Below are 18,251 nucleotides of genomic sequence, written 5' to 3' on the forward strand. Positions count from 1 at the left end.
AGGCTTTTCCCTCCATTCTCAGCACAAGGAACCCCAGAGATTAGAGATTCTCAAGTGGGTGGGCATTGAGATGGGGGTCCATTTAGGAGGTTTTTTCAGAAGGCCTAGGTATTGGTCTCCAAAGTAGGGTGGGTTCACCCAGGGATATATGAGACACAGTCACTGGGATATGTGAAGGAAATAGTGGGATTTCTGATTATATTCATATTTAGAAATGAACTAACATACACATACAGACCGATTATGCATATGTATAATTTAATAAGTATGTATTGAAGGTTTGCTTCAAAATGTTACTAATCAAACATATAATCAAAAAGGTTTGAGACTGCTCTGTGGTCTGGGCAAGACATGCTGCTGTCCTGGACTGGAGAGACAGCAGTTGAAATGACAAGAGGTAGATGGATTTGAAATATGTTTTAGAGACTTGGTATGGATTGGAAGTGGAGATAGGGACAAAAATGATGTGTAGGAAGGGCATGTCAGGATGACTTCTGGGGCAAATTGTGTTTGCTGAGATGGAGAATCCAGAGGAGAAGTAGGTTTAGGGGTGGGAAAGCATGAAAGATCAAGAATTTGGTTTTAGACAAGTTATTTTTGGTGCTCACTTCGGCAGCACATATACTAGACAAATTATTTTTGACTCGCCTGTGGAACTCCAAATGGAGATGCCAAAGAGATAGATAGAAGTATGGACCTGCAGCCCAGTCCTTTCAGGTCTTCACATTGTTAATCTTACCTGAGGGCCCTCAGTTCAGGTAAAGAAACAAGTATAGGTCAGGGTAGAGCAGGTCATGCTGCAGAACCCCCCGCTCACGGAAGTGTTTCTTGGTCCCATAACGTGTCCTGCTTCCGCCCTGCTCATTGTGGTCACTCAGGGAGCCAGCCCAGTGGGTCCTCCATCTCATTAGCAGTGACTGCTCCTGAAATGTCCACCCAGAAGTGATACAATCTCTTCTGCTTTTATACTCACTGCTTTTATACTCACTGCTTTTCTGTTTCCTTGACCAAAGTTGAGTCACTTGGCTGCCCCTGACTTTAAAGGGGGAGGGGATGTGCCATTCTACCACGGGCCCAAAGAGAACAAGAGATAACTGGTACGTGGCACTGGCAAGCTACATAGTTCTGTGGAACTGACAGACTCTGCTATTTGTAGCTGATGACAGTGGAGCAGCACTGCGCTTGTGCAGCACAGAAACTGAGCCCTCCTTTTCTTAGTTTTGGGCATGCCCTGGGGGACCTTGGGCAGAAGCTGTTCAAGCACATCTTCTCCAGGAAGGTCTTTTAACTTGGCTATGAGGTGTCATTGACCTCAGGACTGAAGTGAGCTACCAGGGCTGAGTGGAGTTCCCTGAGTTGGCTGGCAGCCCCACAGCAGCCCTGCACCTGCTTGCAGCCTAGCTTCCCTTCTCATGCTGCACACGGCATTACTGGAGTCATTTCTAAAGCATCAAACTGCTTTTAAAGCACTAATGTGGTTGAAGAGTAATTGTAATTTAAGATACCAGAGCAAGAAATTATAGCTCAGCTGGATAGTTTAGCCAAGAAAGGGGCCAGTGTCAGTGAGAGCTGGACAAAGCCAGGATGTGTTTGCCTCTCTCCCAGCCCTGGCGGAGGCCCTTTCAGTTCAGTGTTGCCTGCTCCATATGCAAGACTCAGTACTGAGCATTTCACTTCCTTGTTCATTTACTCTGCACAACGAACGACCTTCACACAGATGCCATTACAGAAGAAACAGGCTCTGGGAGTCAGTATGCCCAGGGGTTTGGGAGCTCAGCTCAGCCCCTTGCTCTCACACAGAAGCCTAGGGTTGGGAGTGCTGTGCTGCACACTTCCTCCACCCAGTTCTCACTCTAGAGGGAATCACACATTGAGGCCCCAACTGCCTGAGGGGGCTGTTATTTCCAGATTGGGTTTTTGCCCAGCACTCTGTTCCCTCCCCTGGTGGAGGAATCATCTATCCCAGAAACAGTAAGATGAAAAGCAAATCACTATCAAATTGTAAATCAGAGAGGAAGCAGGCACCAGTCCTGCACCTCCCTACTCGGCAAGGCCTGCTCCTTATTCTCACCAGTTTTCCCTTAGCTCCAGCCCTTTTGTTACTGGAGGGCAAATGAGTCTGGAGCTCCTTCTACCTGCCTGCTGTCCAGCCAATAGACTGACACAGGAGTCGGGCTATTTAGAATAAATGTTCATTAGAGAATTGCAATTCCTGGAGAACAGGTGGGCTATCGCTACCCCAATATCTCTGGAGTACAGATTATATAGGGAAAAAAAATCATTGGTCATGGAAACTCATAAGAGAGTTGGGCTCATGGGTGCTGCTGATTGGACAACTAAAGGGGGGGTTGATGTAGTTGATCATTCATTATGTCTAGTTCTGGAATCAGCCATGGCGCCATCCCATCTGATCCCATGACCTTCTGCCTTGATGGAACTGAAAGCTAGAACACAATATCTTGGCTAAAACAGTTGGTCTAAAGTTTAATTGAAGTCTATGTGCCGTAATGATTATAGACTGGAGGCTCAATTAATCATGTCCTAAAGCTTAATGATTTAAAGAGCAGGCAGAAGACAAGGATGGGGAAGAAAGCAAACTAGTCATAAAGCCTTTATCTGGGCAAAACTAACTTGAATCAAGGTAAAAAGAAAAAACTTTATTAAAGAAATTATGTTTGTCTGTGGTTATAATCTATAGGGTAAGAAGAAGTGAAGCTGGGAATGCTGTGAAGCTCATAATATGGGGGTCCTTGCCTCTGGTCCTTCTTCACTTTTACTGAGTTGTGTGTCTCTCGTCTGTGGCCCATTTGAGGGAGTCTGATGGAGATGCTGTGCAAGCAGAGTTGGTCCCCAGGTTGGCACATGAAAGGCTCTGGTCCTGATGATGGAGAGGTGACAATGTTCCCGGCAGCAGGGGGCGTGCTGGCTGAGATCACACCCCTAGGAAAGTGAAGGTGGCCCGTTCTCGACAGTTGTAAACCTTGGGTGCCAAATCAAGGCATGGGAAAGCCACTGTATGTAAGCAGACAGGCTTCAGTTGAATAGAGAATCTCACAAACACCGAATGTTTATCGATATATGGCAATTTAAGGGGACTCTGAGCGCTTGTGCCAGCTGCCTCTCAGAGGAAGCTTGAAAAGTGAAACCTTAGCAGTTTCAGGTGTAGAGACAACAAGCAGGAGTTACTGTGGGGGCCTGACCTTGGATGTTGTTTTTCCTTTTGAGTTTTTCAGATGCTATTTTACTGAAAAGTTCTAGATAACACACTTAAGGTATACTTTTCTTTTTCAGCTCCAAGTGCAGGAACTACATTTATATAAACAACCTCATTTACTGAAGGTTTCCTTAATAAAGATTATCTTTTGGGCTTCCGTGCTCTAGTTTTGGCTTCTGTTCTCTAGCAAATGTGCCTATCATTGCTTCATATTATTGCCCTAGTTTCACGGTCAAAGTAGTGAAAAAGAAGATAGACTCCTTAAAGTGTAAGTGACAACTTTTATTTGGTGACATGCATTGAAAAATCTTTTTAAAAATATACCTTTTAAATTCATTCAAAGAAAATGTTTTTCTCTTTTAGCAGGAAATGGTAAAAATAAAAACGAAGTAACAATTTCATCTGATAGGAAGCTTTCTTAGTTTGAGTTCAGAGTCACAGCATTTCTCCTTAAGCTTGATAGGCTCAGCCTCATTCTTTTTTCTATATTTCCCTTAAAATCAAGGACAGGGATATATGTTTTAAAATCTTCATTTGTTGTCTACCTGTTTGTTTGTTTGTTTGTCTGTTTGTTGATATGTGACAGCAGAGAATGAAAGTGAATCTCTGCTAGTCTTGACATCCTGCATTGTGTTTTCCAGTTTGTGGGTGGACAGGATAGAAAACAATTCACTTCATTACACCAGTTGGTTTAGTATCATACCCAGAAGATCCAGCTGTAGCTTAGCAAGGATGTGATAGCATTTATTTGAGGGTTGGGGCCTTTTGGGAATGACCAGACCATTATTTTTTCCATTTCCTGTTCCAAGTACAAAGTCTTTGATGATTTAGATTTCTTAGAAAAGATCTCTTCATTGTTCAAAGCAGTTTAATTATATTTGAATATCTCTTTAGAAGGCACAGAAGCAGAAGAAAGAGATGAAAGAGAAAGCAAAGTCAGATAAGAGAACATACAGACTTGCAATTAGGGCAGTTTTCTAATTCTGAACTGCCAGAGGGAGTCTGAACACTGGCATTCTAAGAAAATGGAAGGGATGGGCAAAAGCTGAGCAAACCAGACAAATTAATTTTTTTCCTAATACTGTATAACCTTAATTTTTTTTTCTGAAATACAATCCTGTCTTGCATTAGATTTTGTGTACTCAGTAGTTTGGCTGCTGGGTTTCTGTGGTATTGCTACATTCCCCAGGCTTCTTGGGATCCTGTCTGTCTGTTTGAATAGTGTGATACAAGAAGGTCCTCATCTAAGACATCAGGAAAGATAGGCTGTGTTCATTCCCATGTGAATAGTATGTCTTGTACACAGCCTGTTTTTCCTGGGTGTGAAGTATTAAGTGAGCACAAAGCACCATTGGCATTGAGTTTGGCTCTTCAGAAATAAATGGAAAGACCCTGAAGGTGAAGTGGGTGGTGACTCCTGAGGTACACAGGGAGCTGCTGGCTGGGTGGGCAAGCTGCGGTCTCTAGGCCCAGGACAAATTTGATTTTTCTACACCTCTGCCACTTGCTTCTTTCCTCAGCCTTCATGAAATCACAGTTATTCTCCAGCAAGAGTTCTAGGTTTGATTACTAGGGATAGAAAATAATGTTCCCAGTCCTGCTGTAAAGTGGACCCAGTGGCCACCTACCCTGTACAGAGGATGGATGGGATAGGCTTTGGTTTGGCTGTATTTTCTGCTCTGGACTCTTTATTTGTGTACTTCTGAATGTGCAGGAAGAAGTCACCATATTCTCAAGCATGTGTTTTAGAACAAGTAGAAAATAAGGTTGCATATTCTGCTTATAAATTTGCTTATTTTTTAAATTTCCTCTTTGAGTTCTTTAATTTACAGGTACTTGTTCAAACTTTGGGAGTTAACTTTAAAGGTATATTAAAAATGGCATCTGTTTTCCAGAAAGAAAATGAGGCTTGCTTTCAGCTCTAGAATAGGGAAAAGCATTAAAAACATATGATAGGTGTGACTTATTTTGATTATTGTTTTTGTCTTACTTAGTGATAGTTCAGTTTTAAAACCAGCTCATTTTCATCTACAAATTCTTTAAATTTATCCTGTATACTTGGTTATGGGAGAACTACAGGATGATAGAGCTGCTAATTTAAAATTACCAATTTTGAAGGCTACATATTTTTTAATTAAAATTAATTTTAATTTTGAGAAATATTTTGTATAGATATTGCAATGAATAAAAAACCAGTTTTAGAAAACTGTATCCTGAACTTGAGAGATACAATTTGTTTCTTAGTAGTATCTTCATTTAGCCTATCAATTTAATAAATGTGTTTGTTTACTTGTTAGATACTGTGGATAACTTTTTTAAAGATAATAGAAGTCATGAGATAGAGACTAATGGCCATATTACACTCAAGGTCAATAAAACTAGAATATCGGAGGCAGGGCCCAGGCATTGGTATTTTGTAAACTTCCCAGAAGATTCTAATACACAGCCAAGTGACTGTCAACCAGAGTAACTTCTTCCCAGTTTTTGAGACAAACTGAAACAGAAAAAAAAATGTGGAACTCTTTAAGTGCAGTGGGAGCCAGAAAAGATGGTTATGGTTGTGATAATTTATCTGCTTTAATAATCATGAGACCATAATTCTTTGTTCAAAGATCCACTGAGCACAAATTATAGGTGCAGCATTGAGTTAAGTTTCTCAGGGACAAAAATGACAAACAAGGTCCTTGCTGGAAGGAGTTCATGTTGGAGAAGAAAAATGGCCAGACCCAGTGATGCCACTGTTGGGAGAAAAATTTTCTGCAGATATTTAAATTTTTTCCATTTCTATTTATATACATATTTTTGTTCATAGGATATGACAGGAATATCAACAAATAGTTTGAAGCATAAAATATGCTACAGTAGGTTACTATTCTATTTGTGAAGTAAAATGGGAATACAAATTTAAGGAGAAAAACCGCTAAAATTTTCTGACCTAATAAATGGCTTATTCATCTATTTTCAAAAGGATGCTGGTAGGTATTAAGTTGCTGTGGTATTTTGATTTTGTTGCATACATTTAAGAGTTATATATTTAAAATTATCAGTATTTACTGTGTAGCAAAATTATGTCTTTTGCAACTATTTAAACTTATAACAAATCTTAGATGTCAGTTTGAAGTTGTGCAAAGAGATACACAGTTTTAAAATTCTTACGAGGGCCAAACACAAAAGAAATTGAAGAATACTGGTTCAGTATTATCCAAAAACATGTTTAAAGGGGAAAAGTCTGATCCTCAAGTTCTCGCATGACTGCCAGTCACTTCAGGAATGGAAGCCTGCCCAACTTCCCTACTCCTATGCTACATACTAGCCCTCTGCTAGTGGGTGGGCACAGTAGCTTCAGGATCCTCACTGTGGGGACTGATAACCCACCAGAAATGGTATAAAGATTACTTCAAAGTGAAAACATCTGCCTTAGATCTCCTATCATCTGAGAGGAGACTACTTCCTGTATTTCCATTAACCTACTTGGTCCCTGGTAGCATCTGAGTTTGCATCACTATATAAGACTTCCTTCTGTTCCCCAGGAGCAGCTGTTACCTTCTAGCTTTCTCTCCAGTCTTCCCCTTCTTCTGCCCTGCCCCATATTGAAATCATTCAAACTGAAGGTTTTAGCTCTTAGTACATACTAAAGCCAATTCAGTGAATTTTTTTTTCAGCATCCCAATGTCAGTGCTAGCAACTAGGGTTTCATATATTTAAACTGCCTCCCCTATATTAAGGGTCATTAATTTCTTGAGAATAGGCACCTTATAACCAAATAGATCAAGGAAGAAATCACAAGGGAAGTTAGAAACTGCTTTGAGATGAATGAAAACAATGAAGACACAACATATCAAAACTTATGGGATGTAGCTAAAGCAGTACTTAGAAATTTATAACTGTAAATACCAATATTTTAAAAAGATCTCAAATCAAAAAGCTAACCTACCTTAAAACACTGGAAAAAGAAAAACAAACTAAATCTAAAATAAGTAGAATGAAGGAAATAATAGAGTCAAGTGGAAATTAATGAAATAAAGAATAGAAAAACAATAGAGAAAATCAGTGAAACAAAAAGTTAGTTCTCTGAAAAGAAAACCAAAATTGACAAACCTTTAGCTAGACTGACCAAGAGAAAAAGAAAGAAGATGCAAATAACTAAAATCAGAAATAAAAGTTGGGACATCACTACCAACCTTACGGAAATAAAAGGATCATAAGAGAATACTTTAAACAATTCTATGCCACTAAATTAGATAATTTAGATGAAATGGGCAAAGTCCTAAAACACAAACTGCTGAAACTGACTTAAGAAACAGGAACTCTGAATGGACCTATAACAAGTAAGGAGATTAAATTAGTTTAAAAAAAAAATACAAAGAAAAACCCATGCCTGGTAAATTCTGCCAAAAGTTTATAGAAAAATTAATACCAGTTCTTCACAAACTCTTCCAAAAAAAAAAAAAAAGAGGAAACACTTCTCAATCCCCAAAGTCATCACAAGAAAACAAAGCTACAGTCAGTATCTCTTATAAATATAGGTACAAATATCTTCAACAAAATACTTGCAAACCAAATCCAGAAATATATAAAAAGTACTATACACCATGAACAAATGAGATTTATTTCAGGAATGCGAGGTCAGTTTAACATCCAAAAATCAATCAATGAAATACATCATATTGATAGAATAAAGGAGAAAAACCACACAGTCATCTCGATAGATACAGAAAAACAATTTGACAAAATTTAATACCCTTTCATAATAAAAACACTCAAACTAGGAATAGAAGGGAACTTCCTTAGCCTGATAAAGGACATCTACAAAAACCTCATAGCTAACATACATAACAATGAGAGAATGAATGGTTTCTCCTAATATCAGGAATAAGACAAGGATGTCTATTTTTACCACTTCTATTCAAACTATTGGAGATTCTAGCTAGGGCAGTTAGGCAAGAAGTAAAAGGCATCTGGATTGGAAGGGAAGATATAAAACTATATTTGCAGGTGAAATAATCTTATATATAGAAAATCCTAAAGAATCTACTAAAAGACTATTAGAATTCATAAACAAAGTTAAGCAAGTTTTTAGGATACAGGGTCAATATACAAAATCAATAGTATTTCTACACATTTGCAATGAACAGTCCAAAAATAAAATTAAGAACACAATTCCATGTACGATAGCATCAAAAAGAGAAAAGACATCTTGAAATATTAAATCTTTTCACCAAAGAACATAGCATTTTATCATTATACCAAATGTTACTTCATAATCCTGACTTGAGTACTGTAGTTTTCTCGTTTCTTGTTAAGCTGGTTTTTGGGGAATTAAAAATTTTTTTTTCTATTGTGATATGGACCTTTTCCCACAGCATATTTTAATTTGTAAATCCTGGTATGTAGGAAAGTTAATGGAATTTATTTGACAAGTAGTCACTTTCTCAGTCATTAATTTTAAACAGTTTTTCAGTTGAGTCTTTTGGATTTTTTTTTAAATAGACAAACTATCAACTACTTTTTCTCTTTCAATTTTATAGTTATAATTTGTATTTTCTCTTGCCTTACTGTTTTAAATTACATTTCAGAATAATGTTAAATCATTCTGATGATAGTGAACATCCTATCTCTGTCTGGTGGTTTACCCTGAGTACTGCTTGGTTTTGATTATTGATTTGAGATATGTGTGAATATTATCATCTTAAGGGAATGTCCCCTATTCCTATTTTATTAAGTATTTATTATTAGGACTACATATTGAACTTTATTAACCTCTTTAGCACCTTTCTTTTATTCTCTGGCTACTCCCATGGTTGATCCTTATGCTCCTGGGGTAAAATGTATGTGGTCATATTATGTTAATCTTTTATGTTCCCTGAATTTGATTTTTCTTTAATTGGAATAAAACATAATATAAATTTTACCATTTAACCACTTTTAAGTGTATAATTCAGTGACACTAAATACATTCACATTGTGCAACATCACCACTATTCATTTCTAGAACTTTTTGGTCATTCCAAACAATCTCTGTTTCCATTAAACATTAACTCCTTCTTCCCATTCCACCCCCCAGCTACTAGTAAACAATATTTTACTTTCTTTCTGTATGAATTTGCCTAGTCAAGGTACCTCATGTAAGTGAAATCACTAAGTCTTTGGCCTTTTGTGTCTGGCTTATTCAATCAGCATAATGTTTTTAAGGTTCATCTATGTTGTAGCATGTATCAGAATTTCATTTTTATGGCTGAATAATATTCCACTGTATGTGTATGTCACATTTTGTTTATTCATTGTTTCCACTTTTTGGCTGTTGTGAATACAACCATGAACATTTGTCTGGAGGTATCTTGTTTGAATCACTGCTTTGAATTCTTTTGAATATTTACTTAGGATTAGAATAACTGGATCATATGGTAATTCTGTGTTTATCTTTTTGAGGAACCACCAAACTGTTTTCCATAGTAGCTGCATTATTTGACATTCCTACCGAATTTGCTTTTATACTTTCAGGATTATTGTATCTCTATTCATATTTGAAATTCATTGGTAGTTTTTTCTTGGTGTGTGTGGTGCTGGATTGATTCTATTTGTCCATTATACTAAAACAAGCTTTGACTTTGAACATTCTGCTTTGTTGTCCGTGTTCTGCCACAGATGGTATGATATGATAATTATCTGTTTCTTAAAAGTTAGGGGGAAATGCCTGTCAGTCTTTTGGGGCTTAGTGTCCTTCAGGGATGTAATTCTTTGGTAGCTTTATCCAGTACCTCCTTTGGATATAGGTTTTATTCAATTTTTTCCCCTAAAACTTTGAGTGAATTTTCACCATTTATATTTTCTTAGAAAATGATATGTATTGTTGAATTATAAAATTTTATTAGTTTAGCAAAGTACATGATATTCTCTATTAAAGAAGAAAAATTTTCTTTTGTAGTTATCTCACCTACCTGATCCTTAATTTTCTATATTCTCTTCCTAGCCCCAAACAATCTATTTCTTGCTTTTTCTTGAATAAACAGCTCTTGGATTTCTTAATCAATTTTGCATTTCTTATGTCTAAACTTTTTTCCTCCAGCTTTATTGAAGTATAATAGACAATTAGGTGTTCATATTTACATTGTACAATTCAATGAGGTTTTTTTTTTCAATTATAGTTTGCATACAATAATATATGTTTCAATTTTACAGCATAGTGATTTGAGATCTATATAACTCACGAAGTGGTCATCCCATCTAGTACTCCTCTTCCCCCTTACATATTTTTTACAACATTGCTGATTATTTTCCTTATGCCACTTATTATATCTCCATGACTATTTTATATCTATCCATTTTACTTCTTAGTCCCTTTCCCCTTTTTTACTGTTTCCCCAATCCCCCTCCCATCTAGTATCTCTCAAAATATTCTCTTTATCTATGAGTTTGTTTTTATTTTTTGTTGTTGTTTATTTTGTTCTTTAGATTCCACATGCATGTGAAATCATGTGGTATTTGTCTTTATCTGACTTACTTCATTCAGCACATTACCATCTAGGTCCATCAAGGCAATATCTTTTTCCATCTCCTTCCTTTCAGTCTGTGTGTGTCTTTTAATCTGAAGTGAGTCTCTTGTCGGCAGCATATATAGGGGTCTTGTTTTCTTATCCATTCAGCCACTCTATCTTTTGGTTGGAACACTTAATTCTTTTCCATTTGAGGTACTTGTTGATGGATATGTAGTTATTACCATTCTTCATGTTTCAATACATGTTTTTTCTTCTTAAAGAAGTCCCTCCAACATTTTCTGTAATACTAGCTTGGAGTTGATGAATTCCTTTAGCTTATTTTTGCCTGGGAAGCTCTTTATCTGTCTTTCGACTCTAAATGATAGTTTTGCTGGATAAAGAATTCTTGGTTGTAAATCCTGGGTTTTCATCACATTGAATATTTTGTACCAAGCCCGTCTGGCCTTCCTTTGAGAAATCAGCTGACAGTCTTATGGGAGCTCCCTTTGCAATGCATCTCTATTGCATGTATCAGCAGTTTCAGGTATGTTTTTAAAACCACCTTAAAAATTTTTTTTGAAATAGTCCAGAAATAACTAGTCCCACTAAGATTTTACTTGATATGGTAAGTTAGAATAGTGGTTCCCAAGACTGCACTAGGGGCTTATGAGGGTCCATGAAATCATTTTAGAGTGTCTGTAAGGTCAAAATGATTTTCATAATAATACTAAGATGTTATTTGCCTTTTTCACTCTCATTCTCTCATGGAGCACTATGGAGTCTTCCAGATACTACATGATGTGTATAGTATAGTATAGTATTGCAACAAGATTGAGTGCGAAAACAAATACAAGAATCCATCTGTCTTCTCTTAAGCTGTCTGCCTAAAAGAAATTTGTAAAAATATTAATGCCACTCTTCTCACTAAAAGTTTTTGTATTGGAAAATATAATCACTTTTCATAACAAATGTTAATTATATTAATGTAATGGGTTGTTTATTGTTATTATTAGATTCATGAATAGATATTTTCAAATTTTCTTTGTTTTAACTTCTCTTATGACAAATAGTAATACATATAAACATATAAACAGAAGCTCTTTGGGGTCCTCAATTTTTTCATTATAGAGAGGCCCTTAGTCTAAGACGAAGAATCTCTGGGCTAAGGACATTTTTGAAAGGGGATTGGGAACAGGATGAGGAAGGCTCAGAGCTGGGTAGAGATTAGAAGAGTATCTTGAGACCCTGGGATGATGACCTGGCCTGAGGTGCCTGAAGAAGGGGCCAGGGGCAACAAGGGCAGAAGTGGCAGGACATGCAGTGATGGCCATGCAGTCTTGTTCTCAGTCCCTTGTTCCCTCCCAGGACCTAGTTGGGCAGGTGCTGCTGATGTATGCTCTTTTTTCAAGGACCTAATGGGTAACACATGCCAGTGGCTGCCTTGTAGGAGGGCAATTGATCACAAGGCCCACAGGCAGCCACTCACTCTCTTATGAGATGAAGTTGCAGCCATAGTGTGATATCAGGTTGGGCACTTTCTGAATATCCGATGTCTGTGCTGTGTTTTCATCCCAGGATGAGCATAGGAAATCATCAGGACTGTTTCTTTGGCTTTCAGGAAAAAAATTTTACCTCTACAGTAGTGTTCTAAGATCAAATTAAAAGACTACTTAAAATAATTAACAAAAGCAGGTGTTAGACTATTCTTAATACTGGCAGTTTTCTTGTGGGAAAAGATGTGTGGATCTTAGTGATTTTGATAATATTATTAATAAACTGTAGCAAAATTCATCTATTGCCTTTGACCTGTTAATTGCCTTTCTCTTGCAGGCGAAAGGGCCTGTGGTTCCGACTGAGGAAGATACTTCTCTATGTTTTGGGGTTATACATTGCCATTCCATTTCTCATCAAACTATGTCCTGGGATACAGGCCAAACTGATTTTCTTGAATTTTGGTAAGTGCCATGTGTCCATTTTTTCTTTAATTTTAGTAAGAGTTTATTTTTACAGTGGTTTATATATTTATATACTCACCACCCAGATCAAGAGATAGAACATTTCTTTACCCAGAAAGTTCCCTTGCACCTCCTCCCAGTTAAAGGCTGTTTATAAGGAGTGCATTGCTTTTCGGGGCTGGCATTCGTATACACAGATGACTATTGCTTGGTGGGGGGTTTTCTTTAGGTGAGGTTCACAAAATGGAAAGCCTCCTGAAGCTGTTATATAGGAGATTCTTTGTCAGTTGTGCAGTCTAGAGAGTTAACTGTCTTGGAAAAGATGACCACTTTTAACAAATAGTAATTAGGCCTTTTTCTTTTAAAAAATCTGATTTTCTTTTCACTTAAAAAAGCCTGACATATTTTGGTTTCTGTGGAATTATATACTGGCTTTGTAGGTGTTGTAGTCTCCTTGAGTTATCTTAGACCTCATATATTCCAAAGGTGGGTTTCTTTCTTTTTCGTGCTTTATATTTACTTTTTTACAAGTAGGAGGAGAAAGGCGCAGAAGTATCAAGCATATGAAATAAAAGGTATATGATTCCTGGGAGTATTTCTTTTTTAAGGAGCACCATTTCACACCTACAAGGTGAGGTTAAGAGGGCTGGGAGTATATGTGCGGGTGTTAGCAGTTTGAGGGTAGAACATGGCGCTCTCTAAATGATGGTCTTGGGTACAGGTAGCATTTGAACCGGATGAGGCGATCTCTGTACATGTGCTTTGGCTATGCCGGTTTGAAAAGAGTAGATTTGAACCTTATGTGTTTGGGAGCTTAGAGGCTTGGGAAGCTTGGGCCAATGCTGTGGGGGTAGCAGGGGAGCTGGTAGAGAGGAGGGAGGAGGAAGAGCCTGAAGACCAAGTGGAGGACAGACAAGAGGTGTTCAGATGGTCTGTGGGTGGCACTGGGAGTGGGCGTGTCATAAGGCTCTGAGCCCCTCATCTATAGTTACACAAGTGCTCCCAGCTCTGTAGGTGTCTGGGCATACAAGTTTGGGTTGTTAAGTGTATAATTGATTTATTGACCAAAACTTGGAGGTCACTGGTTAAAAGGTAATTTCTGTTCTAAAGAGGAACAGTAGGAAGAGGAACAACAATTATAAGGTCAATATTTAATATTTCATAAATCCAAAATAAGTTTTTTATTTGGTTTCTTAAATTAACTGTAAAATACATGTAGTATACTAAGAGGCATTTGATTTTTCTAACAGAAACATAACTGAATGCCTAGGAATTTGTCATCTCTAAGTTTTTGCCACTTGTAAGAAGCACAAATTTAAAAATCAAGGGAATTTTGTTTTGTTTTTCTGACATTTATTGTCCCTTAAATGTTCATAGTCATTCCAGCACAGAAGAGAGATTGAGTTTGCATATAAATATGAAGCTTAGGGCTGCAGATTTCCTGAAAGCAGAGAGCTTAGAATTGACCCTGTGTGGCTTTTCCAACTTTGCAGGCCTCCAGGTACCTTGGGCTGATGCCTTTGTGGCAGCTGGTGTGTGTGGCATGCTGCTCTGTGAGGCCTGCTACATGGTGGAGTCCCAGCAAATATTTGAATTAAATTGGCTTTCTTCAGATCAGTTATTTGGGCTACTTTAGACACAGCCCACAGATTTTGCTCTGTTGATTTCCTAATGAAATGGCAGGATGTTCTACAGGAGCATAACTTTGAGTTCTCCTATTCCATCCCCCATGGCACAGAAGAGATGGGCTATGGCTTGGGCAATGGGACCTCCCCGTGCCCTCCAGGGATATGCTGGTCCCTAAATCTTTCTTCCACGTGTTTGCTGCATGGGAGTTGGATCATCTATGACAGTGTTTTTAAAGGAGATATTTAGTTAATTGTCTGTGCCCTCTTTTCCCTGCAGAGGAGATGGCGGTCTTCAGTGCTGCCCTGCAGTGACACGGCAGTTTTGCATCACACTTCTGGGGTGGCATCTCTTTTCTTGTCTCCTCAAGATGTGAATCATGAGCCTGTGGATTTTTTTTTGGACATTAAAGGAAGTGTAACAACCTTTTGGGCCTCAAAACGTGGTTAAAGAATGTATCCTAAAGTTCACAGTAAATCTGTCTGAAACCAGATATATAAATTAGATAAGCTTTAGAAGAAGCTTAGCACCTGTGATTTAAGGCATTATTCTACTTTAAATATATTTTCATACGCAAAAAAAAAAATACATGATCATTCTAAAACCAAAAGATAAACTGTAAGTCCCTGAACGGCAATGAAGAAGAAAGTGAAAATCATTCTGAGTAAATTAAAAAAACTGATCTTTTGTCCGAGTCTTACTAATAAAGATAAACGTTTGTGCTTTTCATTACTTGCGGTAGTTCTTTTGCCCTCAGATATAGAACTATCTCCTGGCGAAAAGGAATGTTTTGGTTCAGAGGCCGGCACAGAACTTCTCCTCTCTGCACATTGCCTTGGGTCTTTTTGGAAATAGGTTAGACATATTAATTATGTAGACATTTGAATTAAAAGCAAAAGGCCAGCCAACTAACCTCAGCAGTTGCCAGAACAATCCTTAAGCCTCCTCTTTCTCCTTCCTTGTAGCAGTTTCTGTTAACCTCTGATAGCTTTCTTTTCTATCCCTTTTCTTCTTATGGAAGCCCCTACAGCCCGCATCATGGAATTGGAATTTGATAAAACCCAGAGAGCCCTCTCAGCCCTCCCCTTGTTGGTACTACACATCATCCAGAGTTTCAGAGTTGTTCCTTGCTCAGTGACTGGGATGAGGTATAGCCCCAGTATTTAAAATCTTCAGGCAATCAGAAAAGCAGTTAAGTAGTTTCAGCCTCTCACAGTATCAAATATTTTCCTGATTGATTAAAGAAAGGATGACAGAGTAGATTGTTTTCATTCATGTATTAATTCACTGAGAATCATTTGTGCAGGATCCTTTCTAAATTATGCCCATTGATGATTGTGGTTGCTTATAATTGGTAGATGTAGCCAGAGGGTAGATAATGCAAACTGGGAAGAAGGAGAAGCCTGAGGTCTAGATCCGTGCAACTGGATGGGCCTTGCTGACCCACTGGCATGGGAGGCCTGTGTATTGCATTCCTGAGTCATACAGTCAAGCTCTGTGTAAAGTGGAACTTGTACTCACAGTGGACTGCCAGTAGGCCATGTGCTCTGTTCCCACTCCAACCCTGTGGATAATGCAGGGGCCCAGAGAGTGGGCTCTAGCCAGCATCCCACAGTCAGTAGGACGAAGGGATATGACTACATGGTAGGTCAGAGGTGCCTGGGCCCACCTGTTCCTAGCCAGCAGGAGTGAGCTGTGTTCCCTCCTGTGACCCCTCTCAGGTCACCCTGGATCTCCTGTATCCCATTTCTTTGCTCTGTGGCATTTCTGCTCACTTACACCATTAGTGGCCAAGTGGTTTCTCTGGCGCCTGCTCTCTGGGGCTGTCTGACCCCAGGACTGACCAGGGGCCTCCCATTAGCTAGAAGGAAAGACTGACTCATGGGTAGCATCTGCAGGACTTGACACATTCACTGCCTCCTTTTTTTTTTACCATTGTTTGTAAAACAGAAATAAAAGTGAACTGGAAGACAACCTTTGTGCAATGAGCCTATCTTGGCATATGGAAACTGGTTTCTCAGTTCCTAGATTTCTGGGGTTTGGATGCTTTCAGGATTAGCTACTAATCTTCATAAACTCTTTTCATGAGTGGAGTCCTCTGAGCTCTGAGATAGTGTGTACATAACTGGCCGCCTTCTCTCCAGACACAGAACCAGCCAAGGCCTAAAAGCTGAGCCAGCAAAAGCCAAGTGCCCTCAGCCCTTCTGTTTGGCACTGGGGCTGAGGAGTAGTGGGTAATTCCAGACTTAAGAGCAGAATTGATTGAGTGAATCTGGGTGTGGGGTTGACAGTGGGCACCAAGTTTGGATATTCAGAGCTTTAATGAGGAAGTCATTTCACTTCACATTTGTCATATGAGGAACAGGCATATCCAGTTAGAGCCTTCACCTTCCATAGTATGGAACAAAGTCACAGAATGGAGACCACAAAAGTAGGTGCCTGTGTCTGAAACAGCACAAGATACAAAAGCCCTTCCCAGTCCTTCTCTGTGGTCAGAAGCCTTCTCAGAGATCTATAGTATAACAGGCCAGAGTAAAATCTGAACTCCATAGCATGGCTACATTTGGTCCCAGGGTGTAATAACAAATACCACAAACTGGTGGACTTAAAACAACAGAAATCTATTTTCTCCCAGTTCTAGAGGCTAGAAGTCTGAAAAGAGTGTCTACAGTGTCATGCTTCCTGGGACTCTGGGTGGGCTCCTTCTTTGCCTCTTCTCAGCTTCTGGTGGTAGCCAGCAATCCATGGTGTTCCTTGGCTTTTGATAAGGATGCCAGTTACATTGGATTGGAGTCTACCTAATGACCTCATTTAAGATTGATTACCTCTGTAAAGATCCTATTTCCAAATAAGATCACATTCTGAGGACTTCAGTGTATTTTTGGAGGTGGGGAGCACAAGTCAACCCATAACAAGGCATTTGATACCAACAAGAATTAGAGCGAGATTACCTTTCTGACTTCCTGTCTGATTAGTCAAGAGTGTAGATCATGGAGTCGGGCTGCCTGGGTGCAAATTCCAGTTCTGTCGCATGTGAGCTGATGATGTAACAAGAACTATGAAAGGGCAGTGATACCAGCCTATTTTAGGGAAGGTACGCAGATTATAGGCAGCACTGTGGGAGGGCACGAACAGCACGGTGCCAGCATGGTGGGTGCACCAGGAAACGCGATGCCACCTCCTTTGCCATTTTTCTTTTGAGAGAAAATAAAGTTTTAAAAATTTAGCCTGTTTCTTGGAGATGAGATGGAATAAAAAGCTGGAGGTACGAACAACAGCCCTAGTGGGAGGATTTGTCTCCGTATGTGGTCTGAAATATTTGCTCAGAGAATTTCGGAGGAAAAAGAGTATGTTCTCAGGAATTGGATATTTCATTTCTTCAGCAAATGTGTACTGAGCCAAGGTGATATTTCAGGAAGTGACAGCTAGATGTGCAGGTATGTAGGGCAGAGAGCTTTCAGGCAGAGAGGGGATAGCAAATGCAAAGGCCCTGGAACAGGATGTTGATGAGTAGCTCAGGAAGGGGACAGGGGTGGGAGATGAGCACACTTGGCTTTTTACACCACATAGATGTTTGAGGTTATTTAATGAAATAATTCTCTTCACCAAAGAAAACTATAAAGATGTGTGTGGCTTCCATATAGAAGGTGGAATCAGCTAGAAGTCAGGACCATACTATTCTTTGGGAGGTGCCATTTTATAAAATGAATACATTCCACCTCAAGGTTTTGAATTTTGGGTTTTAAGTTTTTCAGTTTTCAACTGAATATATCTTCGAATATTATGTTTACCACAAGCAATAAAATTCAGTGATATATAAGGGGAATATTAAGCATCACCCCCCCACACACACACACACACACACACATACATACACACACACTTTTGTTAACAGCCTGGCATGTGTCTTTCTGTATTTCTTTCAAGCCACACATGGATGTTTTTGTTATTGATGTTGATGTTCTTTGCTTGTTTTTTAAT

General features: G+C 38.8%; 1 protein-coding gene across 3 annotated transcripts in view; it reads left to right on the forward strand.

Moving 5' to 3' along the window:
- Window positions 1–18,251, forward strand: part of ABHD12 (abhydrolase domain containing 12) — a 61,748-nt gene that overhangs the window by 24,318 nt on the left and 19,179 nt on the right. For all 3 annotated transcript variants that reach the window (XM_015596819.2, XM_006921502.3, XM_015596820.2), the window contains exon 2: window positions 12,520–12,644. In XM_015596819.2, coding sequence (XP_015452305.1) covers window positions 12,520–12,644 — 125 coding nt within the window. The remainder of the gene's footprint in view (window positions 1–12,519; window positions 12,645–18,251) is intronic.

The sequence above is a fragment of the Pteropus alecto genome, unplaced genomic scaffold, assembly GCF_000325575.1.
Source record: "Pteropus alecto unplaced genomic scaffold, ASM32557v1 scaffold199, whole genome shotgun sequence".
Classification (NCBI taxonomy): Eukaryota; Metazoa; Chordata; class Mammalia; order Chiroptera; family Pteropodidae; genus Pteropus; species Pteropus alecto.